The sequence below is a fragment of the Corvus hawaiiensis genome, chromosome 5 (genome assembly GCF_020740725.1).
Source record: "Corvus hawaiiensis isolate bCorHaw1 chromosome 5, bCorHaw1.pri.cur, whole genome shotgun sequence".
NCBI lineage: Eukaryota > Metazoa > Chordata > Aves > Passeriformes > Corvidae > Corvus > Corvus hawaiiensis.
This window is the reverse complement of record NC_063217.1, coordinates 59,888,323-59,903,071: the sequence shown is the minus strand read 5'-3', so window position 1 is coordinate 59,903,071 and position 14,749 is coordinate 59,888,323. Positions and strand designations below refer to the sequence as shown.

At 40.5% G+C, this 14,749-nt stretch overlaps 1 protein-coding gene across 5 annotated transcripts in view; it reads left to right on the top strand.

Moving 5' to 3' along the window:
- Nucleotides 1–14,749, top strand: part of SLC10A7 (solute carrier family 10 member 7) — a 142,689-nt gene that overhangs the window by 116,446 nt on the left and 11,494 nt on the right. For 4 of the 5 annotated variants that reach the window (XM_048303328.1, XM_048303327.1, XM_048303330.1 and 1 more), the window contains exons 9-10: nucleotides 2,024–2,075; nucleotides 3,593–3,666. In XM_048303328.1, coding sequence (XP_048159285.1) covers nucleotides 2,024–2,075; nucleotides 3,593–3,666 — 126 coding nt within the window. Of the gene's footprint in view, nucleotides 1–2,023; nucleotides 2,076–3,592; nucleotides 3,667–5,947; nucleotides 6,166–14,749 lie in introns of all 5 variants that reach the window. The other variant, XR_007203571.1, reaches the window with a different exon arrangement.

The following is a 14,749-nucleotide window of genomic DNA, read 5'->3' as shown; positions in this document are numbered from 1 at the left end:
GATCTTAATTCTGTCCTATTTGTGGCTTTTTTTTTGGATTATGAAACACTATACCTGTGTAAAATAATAATGGAATTATAAGTGGTACCATATAAATGCTTTATTCTGAAAGCAAAGAAGTAGGAAGCATTGATATGGAGCTTTTATTTAAAATGGAATAAATACTTCTTTGCGCTGGCACCAGAGAGGGACCTTGCACTTAAATCAGTGCAGAGTTGTCAGCAAAAAAGAATGATACAGAGATTTTCAGGTCTGACTTAACACGCAGAGAAACTCAGAATGAGGTAATTTTATGTAACTGGGCTGACCACTACTTTAAAAAAAATATATTCTTTTTTAGTTCAAAAGATACATTTTTCCTAGAACAGTTGATGTAGTGTTTGCTTCTGTTGCCTTGCTTGGCCTTTATTTCTCTTCAATACAACTCTGTGCTTGTGCCATGTGGAATGAAATGTACCATTTGCTGTGCAATACACTGAAAATCATACATAGATTTTCATTGCCAGTGTGCGTAACTAGAATTTCTTAGTAAGAACATTAATATAGCCATTGGAACTGCTTGGAACATACTAGACAATTGGTAACAATTAGGGTTTTTTCTGGAATATTTGTAAAACCAAAAACCAAGGAAGTTTTGGAGATGGGGTATGCACATTGTTTTCTAGAAAAAGTTTCTGTATCATATCACCATTGGATGTGTTGGCTGGATGCAGGTGTTGTGTTACACCAGGAAGTGAAATTAGCACGAGGAGTTTGAGATGAAACTGAGTTTGTTATTCTGCTGATTAATGTTTTTATGTAATTTTTATGCTAATATTCTAGCCACGGCAAAATATTCACAAGGAATAATTGGTAGCAACACATGTTTATTGCTTTACAGAATTATGTGTAATAAGGGATTGGTTTTTTTCTGTGCATATTAAATTAACATACTTAGTTGAAGAAAAATTGTAATTCGGGAACAATGGATTGCTCCCTTAGTTCATGAAGGAGGAATTAAGTGCATGCTGAGGTGACATTTATACATTCTAGGAAATGTATGTAAGAGAATAGAAAATGTCGCTGGTAATAGCTAATATCCCTGCCATGTTTCCCAGTTGTAAACTGGGGTCAAAATCAAATTTATTGTCTTGACTTGCACTGCCCTATGGGGCATGCCAGCCTTATTGCATTCAGAAGTTTTGCAAGGACTAGGGAGAGGACCCACCCCAGATTCTGCTGCAAGTAAAACCTTTCCTCATAACCCACAAACTCAGAAAAGGTCTGTGGAGGTCACAGGGTCTCTCCTCCAGCCTTGTGGGGAGTTCCTGTACTCTGGGATGATGCTTGGTCTCTGCAGCTACTCAGGGGGAAGCCACAGGCTTCTCCCCACATCTCTGCAGCACAAGTGTGGGCTCTGTGCCCCCCAGAGCCCCTGGGGGTGTCAGCAGAACTGGCAGAGAGGAGAGCTCCCCTCGGGATGCTCACAACTACCCACGCTTGCAGAGCTGACTGAGCTTGAAGGAAATGTCTGACACACACTGCCCAGCCCAGGAATTAGCCTTCGTCTCAGAGAGATTTCAAACATCTATGATGATCTTCTCTTGCTCTCCCCATGAATGACCATGATTAATATACCCAGGGTTGAGAATGTTTATTTGGATCATGCTTGTACACTGTGCTTTCTCCTGTAAAATAGAAAGTCTAAATGCCCAGCAACCAGAGCATGTCTGACAGATTTTATGTTGTCAACCCAATAAGCAAAACTTGCGCAGCATATGCACTATTTCCTGCCATTCATCGTGTCAAGAAATACTTGATTCAGAGGAGTTATCCCAGGAAGGACTTGTGCAGCCATAACATTAATTCTGGCTTCTCTGGATATAATGATCTGTGTTGTTCTTCCAGGCAGTCCAGCTTGTCTGTCAGTGGATTTCTCTGGATAGACTTGGTCCAGCCTAGTTTCTGACTTGTAATATGGGGACAAAAGGCATATGCACAGCAATTGCAATTGTGATCTAATTTTAGCTTGTTTCTCTTCCAGTATTTTCTGTTCAGATGAGCTTCATGTTTTTGACTTTCCTCTTCTCCACAAGGTAATTGAATGTGCTGAATGACAACCTTTGAATATTTCTTTTGTGTGGTATCTTTAGTTTGGGTGATAAAGTTTATGCAAATGTGTAAAGGCAGGTTTCTGAATAGGGGTGACCTCATTTTGGTATTTCATATTGTCCTTACTGCATTTTCTCTGTTAGAGTTTCATAGGCTAAGAGAGCAGGACCTGAATTCTGTCCTTTCTTGTGTGTTAATTATGGAGTTGTTAAATCTCAATCAATCACTGCTATACCTCATCCACTGAAAAAAAATGGATTTGCACAGATGTCACTGAAGGTATAATTTGCCCTGCAGACATCCTGATGACATATGAGAGAGAGAACTCAGTTTGACTTTTTGCATCTCAAGATACATTTGCTGGGCTGGCAATTCACTCTTCCCTATATATGTCTAATTTGCTACATTTATATGGTGATTTTTAAAAGACAGTTGTCCTGAACTAATGTTTGGTAGAGCTTTTTTTTTTTCTTTTTTAAAATATCAACCAGGAAGGACAGTTGTATGTTCACTTCTCAAAAAGTAGTGAGAATGGTGTTAGCCAGTGAGTCAGGGCCTCACTGGAGCTGGTTGGAGTAGCCACAGTTGTCCTCTCACTTAGGCTTACTGGAGTATTTGTTTTAGCAGCACTCTGCTGAATGGGGAGTGCCACAATACAACAGGCTCCAGACAAATGCTTCATATAAATTATACAATATCCATAAGGGAGAATCACAAAGAAGGGTACAGTGTCTTAGAGCTACTTAGGCTTCTTTTAGTGCAGAAGAAAATTTCTCTGTGACAAAATCATATCCTGGCCTTAAAAGGCATTTTATAATAACTTCTGAACTGCTAGGCCTAACGTGGGGGGGAAGATATGCCCCAGCTGTGAAATCTAAAATGCCTTAAGCAATCACCAACTCAGTATGGTGAATATTTAGAATCTCATAAAATTACTCCTAATTTGGACTAAAGAGTGATCCATTGGCCAGTCATATCTCTCTCTCTATATATGTCATTTTCCCACCCCTCCTGGCCTTAGTCCCAGTGTGTAAGCCCTTAGATGCAGTTTTGCTCTGAAGTAGAAGCTAACTCCTTAGTGTAGACTCAATATGTTGCCCAAACTGAGCATTTTTTTTTACTATTCCATACTAGGAAAAGAAATGATAGGTCATTCTCTCTTTTTTTGCGGAGGCAAGTGGCCACTGCTGTGATATTTTTGCACGTTTGAAAAAGTAACCTTGGCTGGAATAAAGTTGTGTCCTACACACCATGTCTTCAAAATTCCTATCCTTCACATGGATGTGTATTCATTAGAGAGCTTGACACAACAGAGAAACAATTCTGCTAAAAGAAAATAAATCAAACACTACTGTTCATTTATGGGTAGAATTATTTCTATCACTACACTGATCAAAGTGATGTGCACGTGTATATGGATCCTCAAAGTATTGTATTTGATAGATGCTGTTTTAAGAAGGTTTTTGCTATCAGAGGTTATGAAAACTCTTTTGTTTTCTAGGAATAACTCTACTTTCACACCAGCAGACACAGTGGCTATCATTTTCTGTTCCACACACAAATCCCTCACCCTGGGTAAGTCAGGAGATAAGCTTGTGAGCAAAACAACAGTAACATTCATACCTTGCTGTGTTGAAAAAAAATATTGGTTTAGTTGCTGGGTTTTCTGCTTAAATGGTTTTGGTTTTAGTGTGACAAGTACTGCTACCAGTATGATACTAATAGTAGGATAATATTCTTGCACAGATGAAATAAATCCTTTCTACAGGGCAGAGAACACAATCATCTCAGCTGATATTTTAGTGACTGTAGAGTAAGACCACCTGATTTGTGGAAAGCTGTATTTTTGTTTCTGTTCTGTTGCCTAATTCTGTGCTGATAAAATTTCATGTTTCTTTCTGAAGAGATTGCAAGGTGTATCTGCCCAGTTTGACAGAAAAATCTTGCATCTAAATGCTGGAATGTACAAGTGAAAATCAAAGGTTGTAGTGTATTCAGAAATCACAAATAGACAATACTCTTTTGCTTAACATAAGCAAAATGTATGTGCAGAATCTTTGGATAGCTTTATTTCTTGGAATTAATTTATCCAAACATCATAGAGAGATTTGTCACTTACAACCCCATAGTGATAATAAGATATTCTGATGGATGTGCACAAAATACTGTTAAATCAGAAATGCTTACAGCCACTTGCTGCTAGTCCCTCCATTATGTTCAGTCAAGGACACAGCTGGACTGTTCTCAGACTATAAAAACAGATGTTTGGTAAAGCATATATGACTGAATATCTGACTCTTTTCAAGAGTGTATCTGTGAAAGAGGAACACAGCTAGTGTCAATATAAATGTAAGAGCTTAGCCTGAAACAGGGGAAGAACAAGTTGGGACTTAAGTGAGATGTTTTCCAAGTCAGTTTCATAGAGCGAAACGCACCTCAGGGTTCTTTGCTTCAGCCAGGCCTGTGCTGCAGAACTGTTACAAGCGCCTTTGAAAGTCTGTGGGAAGTGGAGGAGTTCCTGAAGACAAGGAAGAGTCAAACGTAATGTCTCTTTTTACAGTGGAAATGAGGAGGGGGACAAGGAATTATAGATCACTGAGTTTAATTTCATTTTGTAGAAAGCTACTGAACCAAGTCATTAAATAAATTAATTTAACAGTGTGGGAAGAACAGTGAGTGACAGCCCCATAGCTTTGTCAAATACACAGCATACTAAACTAACCTACCTTCCTTTTGCACAGGGTCCTGTGGGTTGCAGAGAAGTAGCAAAAGTTGTATGGCTTCAGAGTGTTACGGCTTTTGAAATTGGCACAATGTTTTGGGCTCCACAATTCAAAAATTATGTGGACTAACTGGAAAGACATCAGAGAAGAGTGCCATGAATGATCATAGACCTCAAAAATGTGACCCCAGAGGCAGTTTGAAGCAATTGGGATTGTTGAGAGAAGATAACTGAAATACTGTAGTGGTCTTCAAATTCATAAAAGGTTGATGCAAAGAAGGAAGAAAGTAACTCTGTCACAGTGGACTTTGTAAAGGGAAGGACTTGGTTACAGTGGTGATGATTTAAGCTAACAATCAGGGAAACCTGTCTAGTGTAAAACAGTTTAGCTTTGGAATATGTCGCCTATTGATGTCTTCAATCTCCTATCATTGTAGACAAGCCTCAGATGGGAATTGAATAGCTGGAGTTGATCCTGCCTTGGAGCAGAACATAGATTAAATGACATTGGTCTTTTCCAGCCAAATGTTCTATGAAGCTGAGCTCGAACTAATAAATGAGCTTGTATTCAGGAGAGTTACACTTGTATTTGTAAAAAGCAACTGCACACATAAGTCATAACACACTGGCTGTGCTTGCTGTTTGGAGGGGTGTATGAACTTAGGGCACAACTGTGATACTACAGAAGAAAAGCTGGAGAAGCTGGATGTGTTTAGCAGCACAAATGTGCAAGTTTCCCCTTCTGTCCCCAGTGAGAGTAGTTTTATATATGCTCTGTTGAATATTTCTGCTAGCTTGCCATGACACTAAGAAAATAAGCACAAAGCCTTTTTAAATATTTAAGTCCTAAAAGGGGCTTGCCATCACCCCCCAAAAAATGAGAACTATTCATTTCTTTTACTCACTCTACTGAGCATCCTTATGCAACCTGTCTTGACCTGACACTGTGCACACAGCTGAGTCAGTTCACTTTTCTTCTGCTACTACACTCTCAATTTTTTTATTTTATTTTCTTTTTCAGAAGAACTCAGTTTAAAGTTCCTAGGTCCCTTGACCTTTTAGTTCACATTTTCCCAATTCCAAGTTACTGCTTGTATTAGCATAGCCTCACAAGCCACCTTTTGTATTCTGCAGCTTTCTTTGCCCGAGTACCCCAGCAAAAATACTTTGGCCACCTTTACTTCAAGGACTCCTGCAGCTTCTCCCCAGCCATAAATATGAAATGAAATGAAACAGGTTTCTCAGCTATGGACTGTTCTGTTTGTCGGCTTTGGGACAGACTGCTTTCCAGTCATCCTGGGAGAGGGATGGGGAAATGCTCCTTTTGGCAGTTCCCTGGGAGCCTGTCCTTGGTAAGCCTGAGGTGCCTGCTGTGCTTGTGTGCACCTCTACTCCATGTGTGTCCAGGTGTGCCTGCTGTGTATCAGATTCCAGATGACTGGGTTTGAGACCATTGATATTTTATTCTGTTTGGTGTTAGTACCAGATAAGGTAGAACTGTATAAAAACAAATCTGTGTGAAAATAAGGAGTATTGGGTTTTACAAAGCCAGGGTGTGATGAGAAGCGTGCCCCTGAGCTGATGATGTAAACAGAAATGTTAACCAGAGCAGGAAGCATTTTTTTTCCTTCACTGAAGGTGGGAGCAGAGTAGATCTAATCTGTTTTTAAGGATTAGCTGTTTCTGAATGACACTTAAATATTTCCCTGTCCACCCTGATCTTAGCAGAAACAAGACAAACACAGGCATTTTGACCCTTACTCTTTTGCTGTTCTGGCACATTTCTATTTGTCTATGGGTGTTTACTATAAACTATGCAACAAGAGATCTTCTGCTCGCTTACGGTGGAGAGAGCTTTTCCTTCTCCTCCTGTCACTGCAATGCCTGAAAGCACAAACATGGCTCATGCTCTCATTTCACATCCATTGTGGAGCTCTGCTTTGTTTGTCTTCAAGATTCCAGTGGTAGTGTATAAATGACCCCCCAACACTTGTTCTTTCGCTTTGAAACTGATTTCTCTCAGCTTGGCAGGTGAAACTCCAAATAGGTACGTCTGGCCCATTCCCTGGGGAGCTGAGAATGGCACCGACTAAAGTGGGAGAAGAGCTGACAGCTTTAAAGCTTTAGAAGTGGTAATAGGAGAGGCATGAGAAGACTTTTGTAAGTCACTTTCTCCCACACCATATTATGAAACCAGCTAATTCCCATGCAGTGCATGCTCATGAGGCCAACTGCCACTTCCACTGTTGCATCCATGAATAAGTGCTTGCTCTGCACGGAGATGAGTGCTGTTCCCATATGCTGGGTTTTATTTTGTAGACAGAACAGTTGACACACTTTTTGTCTCAAAGATCAGAGTGCAGGGCGTGTTTGTGTAAGGACAAATTACAGAGGATAGGTGCCTTTGTGTTCTGTAGGAGCACAAGCCGTTACCTCTGTGAAGAGGTGGGTGCTTCGGCAGGGTTTTGAGTACAGGACATCACACATGCAGAAAAACCAATGTTTATTTGCATTTCACCTAATGAGTGAAACAGGATATAAACTTGCAAGGAGCCAAGATAAATATAGTATTCACAATGGCCTCTGGCATTTTCACCCCCACTTTGTTCTCTTTCTCTCCTTTTCCCTGCTCACATATATGCATGGTACATGTGAGCACACACATATGCAGACATTTGATGCATGGCTTTTATTAGTGCATTTGCCATTGATTGATTAGTACTTAGTATTAGTACTTCTTCTATTGATTGATTGCAGATGAAGTGACTATTTGACCTTTAATTATGAGCCTTGCTATTGAAAATGACATTGAGCTATGGCTTCACATAATCCATCTGGAAAGCCCGACATGATGCCATTCCCTGGAGTTCATTCAGTGAGAAGAGAAGAGGCCTCAAGGAAGTGCAAAGCTATCACTGTGGCTCATTTAAAAAAATACTGCAGTTGTTGCTTGCACTTACACAAAAGTTGCAGCCAAATACAGAACATTATTTTATTTTCTTCAGAAAATGAATTGCTAGCTAGAAGTTACAACTCTGAAAGGAAAATTCAGGATTGTCAAAAAATATTTATTTGCTTTATTTCTTGGCATTTACTATGTAAAATTATTTTATCAGCAAAAATAAAAGTAATGTTACCTATTTTGGCTACTACAGGGGCAAATATTAATACTGGAGGTATGATGAACAGCAGATTGGTAAAACAAAACAGCAAAAATACCCTACCTAATAATAAAATCAGGGTTTGTTTGTGACGGAGAGCTTATTTTTCCTCATTTGGATTCTGCAATGTAGCAGTTCTTTAACCACGAAGCCCTTCAAGTAATACAGTCAAAGCTTCTAGCCTACGAAATACTTTCAGGCAAGGTAGAGTTCATTCTAGAAATAAAAGCCAAAACACCAACTTTCTTTTGTTTTTACTTAATTCAAATTTATTTTTTAAATACTCAGCTTCTTACTGCTTGAGTGCAGAACCAATGGTCTGTACCTGAACAATTCTTAAAAGCCTGATGTAGTGCACAAGTAGATTTGGAGACAATTGCTTGAGCGGGGATCATCCAGGCTGTGGATTAATCAGCCCATGCCTTCCCCCAGCTTCCCAGCTGCAGAGTGGGACAGAGTGCATCGTGCTCACATATAGCTCCAGTCTGCTCCCAGGTATCTATAGTTTGCACATGCTTGCTACAGACACCACCTTATGAGATTTTTCATGATAAATAATATATTGAAATGCTGGAGTAATCCATTGCAGACTCTTTTTATTGTGTGGTGATAATCACCTTTCTCCTTTAAACAGAAAAATGCTAAAATATTCTAACTGTGCTGAGATAAAAGGTGGATGATTTTAAAAAGGAGGCATCTCTTAATCATTCTGTAATAGGAAGGTAAGATGGCAAAATCATGTGTGTTGCCCTAAGCGAGTATTCAGGCTATTCCCGGGTATTTTTGGAGTGTGGTGGTTTTTCTCTGCTCCTGGCAGAGAACTTTCCTCTAAGGCAGTTATTCATCAAGGTACTCTGCCTTTCACGTAAAGATACAGGAAATAATCCTGGTTAATTGCGCTCTGAAAGTTTTCAAGAGTAAGACTTTTGATGCTGTTTTTTACCTTCAAAATTTTCCCGTGAGTGTGGGACAGGAGACGTTACTACATCCCGTCATACTTCTTGGTGTTGGTAGTGCTTGAATTTGCATATGTATCTTTTACAGGCTTTTAGTCTCATTCCTTCCCCAGGTGTCCGATAGGACGATGTAGGTAAAAAGGATCTGGCTACTCCTCTGCCTAGAACTGGTGGGTGCTGTCCCTCAGGGAAGAAGGGAAGCTGTTGGGAGGAGGATGCTTCAAAGAATGAGTGTCTTCTAAAGGCTGTGTCTGGACCCCTCACTACTGCCCAGAGAGTTAGGAACTCTCCCATTTCTGCTTCTGAGATCCCTCAGGAGTGGGCTTAGTGACTGCTAGAACCTTTTTTAAGTTTTGATACAGCTATTCTTTCAGCCAAAATGAAATGTTTTTCTCATCACTTCCGTCTTTGCCCAGCATTTGCTTGTGTAGTGGTTTGGTCCAAAATACTCATTACTATTTACCTTCTGTGAGGTAAGAATTAGGAGAAACGCAAAGCAGGCACCAAACTTGAAAGAAGATAAAGAAGTTTATTAGCAAACCTAAAAGAAGAAAAAAAACTCATACCACACCTTCAGAACTCTTCTCCTCCCCCCACCTTTCTCCCTTCTCCCTCTGACAATGTAAAAATACAACCCTTGAGATGTTCAGTCTGTTTGTCACTTCCATAATAACCTTGTTCAGTCCATTTAGGAAGAGGAGTCTCTCTTGCCCATGCTATGAAAACATTATCACAACGAGACAGCCGCCTGGGTTGGTTCTCTGCTCGCATGTGAGTCCCTTCCCTCGACTTGCAGCTTTTCCCACAACTGCTTTCGAGGGTCCACTCTCGAATTACTGGGGTATAAATTTAAGGTTGAGCCGTTCAGAAACAAAAGTTCTCTTCACCCATCTCAGGGAGCATTTAATCTCTAAGAACAGAGGCCCTTCTCCTTCCCTGGGAGCAAAGGGTCTTCCTCATCTTCCGCTCTAGGACTATCTCTGGGAGCGTCTCTAGGAACTGAGGTTTTCTCCTTTTCCATTTGGAGCAAAAGTCCTCATTGCTTCCATCTCTCCCTGTTCAAACTTCTCATGAAATTACAGCTGCGTCAGCATCTGCCTATCTCAGCGCAGGTGCTTTTGCTCACAAGTATGAGTTGAACGCTCCACTCCCCATGCCTTCATGAAATTACAACGGGTACTCTGATACATCATAGCTTTACAACAGAATTTCAGCTTTAAGCATCTCCTCTTTCTCTTCCCTCAGGTTTTCAGCTCTTCACAGCACTAAAAGGGTTAATCTCACCTAGGCCTTGCAGCTGGAATGTGCCTTATCCCTGTTGGTCACATGACCTCTGCCAGACAGCCCTGCAGCTTCAGCTGAATCTTGGCTTCGCTGGAGAGGGGGAGCCGAGCTGCTCCGTCTGCCCATAGCAGGGCTGGGGGGGGGGGGGGGGCGGTTCTGCGGGTGGAGCAGGGCCCATCGGCTCCAGGATGGCCGTGGCCCGGCTCAGCCTGGGCCGGGCCCGCTGGCCCCCGTACGGGGCCCGCAGCCACCTGTCCCAGCACCAGAAACGAGACAGCTGTGGGGGCGGGGGGGTTGGGGGTTTGTCTTTTCTTAAGTGTGTATCACAGAGGCGGTCACAATTTTAAATGGCTTAAAGAATTGTCCATATTCAAACTGGCCAGCTGATAGGTTCTATCAGGTCCCAGAGGAAGCTGTAAGCACCCCTCAGCAAGAACATCACTTCTGGGACTATGCTTGCTAACCCATGACAGCTTGGAAGGAACAGCAGGTGACTGGGCTTTTTCCTCAGCTCTGTGATTCTCCTCTCTGTCTCTGGAAAATAAGAACCAAGGAATTTGTGTTACATGAGATGACAGTGAGGAGAGCAGAAGCATCTTGATCTGCTGCACTTTTCTCGTGTTAGCATCTTCCTTTTTTAGGCAGGTGGATCACATTTCCTAGCTTGGCAGTCTTCTAGAGCCAACATTTGATTCTTACTAACCAGTATTATCAGTCAGATTATCACCAAGTAACTGTCATGTCTTCTTTCTCAGTAGACCCCAAAGAATGCCTGGGAAATGCTGTTACCTATTTCCAGTACAGCTGCAAAACCATGTATATATGGATATATATAATATGATATAATATAATGTTTTATGTAGATGTGTTTATATCTATCAGAATATTAGCAAACTGAAATATAGACAGAAGATTTCTGTAACTGGGGATAGGGTGAGTGTTTCCTGCTTGCACACACCAATCTCCCCAAGGTGAGATGCCATCTTGCACATGAAAGCATTTCTGTCGTACTTAGGCCACCCCTCACATGGGGGCACTATCTTCACAGGAAGTCAAACTGACAGTTTTGGGTAGGCTGTGGTCACTGGCATCATCTGTGCCAGAGCATCTCTCTTATTTTTCCTTGTTACTCATATGTGACTGGCCATGCACCCCCTGCTTGCCTCCTTCAGACCTGAGAGCATCCCTGAGGCTGAACTTTGCAGAGGGAAATATGCTGGCAGGCCAGTCTGACAGTAGGAAATGGCATAATCCAGTGAGTTATGGTGGCTTTTGGGCACAGAATACCTGGCTCTCCCTTTTTTTTTTTTTTTTTTTAACTGCAAGTATCACCATCTAGTACATTTAATCTGTTTCAATTTAGTCAATTTTGACCGCTCTGTGATTCCAGAAGGGGAAATACTAGAGCAAATTAGGGAATCTCCTTTCCTTTCTGACCTGAAACATATGTTTCTTTGATTAGACCTAGAATGTGGCAAGAAATTCTGTACCAGCTCCTAGGGCTTCCTTTTCATCTGTATAGGTTTTTTATTAATATTTAGAAAGTTTGCCTGCAGCAGTACTAAAATGTGCATCAGAGGACAACAGTTGTTTACTGTGTTTGAACTGAAGAATCTCACCCAGGAGATCTCATTCACTTGAAGTTTACATCTCTCAATCTCGACTTGCAGAAAGAGATCGATGAATAACAATTGTCATTTCAGAGTTGCACCTCTCCAATTATTTATTTGGTTGTGTGTCTTTCCAGAAGCACACGTAATTGGATCAGACACTAAAAACCAGATTGCAGGTTTTTAATGACAGCAAGCTCATACCTCTTTATAATGAAGTAAAAAAAGTAAACACACATCCCCATCTGTAAAATGATAATGACACAGGAGTTCTCCCTCCCCACCAAAAACAGTTAAAGTTAATTAATCTACTTTAAGAGACTGCATTATATTCAGCAAACAGCTGACAGGTTACCTTTGATCCATGTTTGGACATGACTCAAGATTTTTTTTTTTTTACCTCAAGCTGGCAGAGGCTACAAGTGTCACCCACACTGAAGCTGGTGAGTATTGAAGATGATGTTGAGTGTCCCTGAGAGAGTTGCATCTACATTTGCTGCTCTCAGTGCACCTTCTGGCAGCCACTCTGAGCTGCTGACTCCAGACACTTCTAAAGCAGTGGGTGCAAAGATGTGAAAAATCAACAGCAGCAGCAAAATTTAGAAGTCCCCTATTGCAGCACAGTTTGGGAGTCTGGAAGAGGGATCCACCTCTAAAGCTACCATAAACACTGCAAGCACATAATCCTATCCACAGTTTTATAGCTGGAAATAGTATCCCATAGGATTTCAAGGTGTAGGGAGCTGTTTTCTCAAAATACCTTCCCAAATGGAGCAGTAAGGTTTCTGGCCTCGTATATTATTTTCTTAGCCAGAAATTAGATGAAGAAAGGAAAAAATTATGATTATTTCCTTTATGAAAAGAAGGGCTTTCTTGGTTTACTCTTTATAATGAATTTGTGTATTATGTTTTCCTTTGCATCAAGGTTACAGGTGGGAAAAAGTTTTTTAAAAAAATCTGATTAAAAGATAGTATGAAACAGGTTGGAGCATAATCCTTTCCTGCCTGTGTTTACAAATATAATAAGAACAACTCTAAGATGTGCTTTTCATGGCTTTTTAAGTAATACGTGTAAATAAATCTATGTAATCAAAACTTGAATACTGTGAAATCTTAGCCTCAGTTGTATGTGGAAGGGCAATAATGTTCAAGAAAATAATCAAATTAATCAAATCTCAACTTCATGGTTTTAGGACACTTGTCCGACTCTTTGTCCAGAATTCCTTTCATTAGTAGGTTTCACCTACTGAACCTTTTAAAAGTGTTTAAATTCTGTTCATTTTAATTTTGTAGCTTAGTTATTGATAGCAAATTTGTAATTCATTATCCACTTGCTGTCTGTGCTTTGAGTAGGGTATGTGTATGAGGAGTGAGCTGATACCCAAGCAATAAAAAAAGCACTGAAGTGTGAGTATGGGCTTACAACGTTGTTATGTCCACATTGTGGTACCAAATTAAGGGTAAGTCACATATGAAAAATGACTTACGGTTGTTCAAATCATTCCTAAATTCTCTGTTAACTAATTCCTACCACCATATTGTCAGCCAGGTGGAGGTGTTCTGGAGTCTCAGGCACCAGTCTTCAGTTGTTGGTGTTAAATGTTTCATTGTTAGCAGCTGGTAAGATTGCCTGTGTTGTTCTTTAAACATCACTTCCAAACTGAATGCACCTGTTGAAACCCCAGAAACAGACAAACTGTACTTTCTTTCTCTTCCTCCCAGCTTTTGCAGTTTTATTTCCTTAGAACTTTGATAGTATCAAGATGTGCTGTTCTCTGGTTACTGTACTTATATTGCACTTGAATTACTGATTTCTGTGTGAGTATAGTGGGCCAGTTACCTGAAGAAAAAAGAGTTAGCAAAAGCATTCAAAGCATATTAGGTTTTCTTCCTTTTTTTAATTCTTGTTAGAGTTCTAGCAAAAGGAATACCCTCTTTCTCATTAATTTCTCTTCCTCTTCCTCCTCCTTCTTTACATAAATATTAGACCAGTCCAGTCTTTTATAGTGTAAATTCTTGCATCCCAGCAGAACTGTATGGCCAGTACGTGGCCACATCACTGATTAAGGGCAGAACCTTGCCAGTAATTCTAGTGCTGCAAAGAGGTAAGTAATTTAATGTAATGCAAGGGAATTGTTCCTTTCCAAAGAGAAGGAAAAACATGGAAATGTTTATGAACATTAGTGTCCACAAAGACCTCCAAACTGAGCTAGGACAGCCTTCATTTTGCAGTTTTCTCCTGCAGTTCTTCCAGAGTCTCTTAACATCCCACAGTCCCTTGTGTAATCTCCCCCTCAGATGTTTGCTTTTACCATTCCATGAGCCTGGTTTTTGCTTTCCATTACACTTGTCACTGACCTGAAATATGAAAACATACTGAAAAAGAAATTGTCTTTTTTTTTTTCCCTGAGAACATTTTAAGCATGAGTCTTCTTCATACAGCATGTATGTGGGCAAAAGGGCACAATTCTCCCTGCAATATAATGTGATCTCATATTACATTGGAAGCTGCTTTCTTTGGCTGGAATGAGAATAGACAGTAGCAAACAAATATTTGTATTCTTATAGGTTGTCAGGTATCCTTTAGCTATTCCCATACCTGAAAGAAACTGGTCCTGAGGGAAAAGCATTTAACTTGAATTCAGGGCATGCTTTGGAGAGGGCATGGATGTAGAAAAACGAATCCAGTTACTTTTCAAAAGCATCTTCTTCTGTCATGATCCCAGTATGTCATAACACAGTCTGAACGAGGGCAAGAAACATCTATCCTTGGTTCGGCCTCACTGAGGACAGGCATAGTGTGTAACCTTTTGTCTCCTCAAAACTAACCACAGCAATGATTTGCCTGGAAAGAAAGAGGGAAACCCTTAAGAAAGTTTTCAAGTGAGATGAGCAATATCTTGCTGTTGTGGCAGCTCTCCTCAT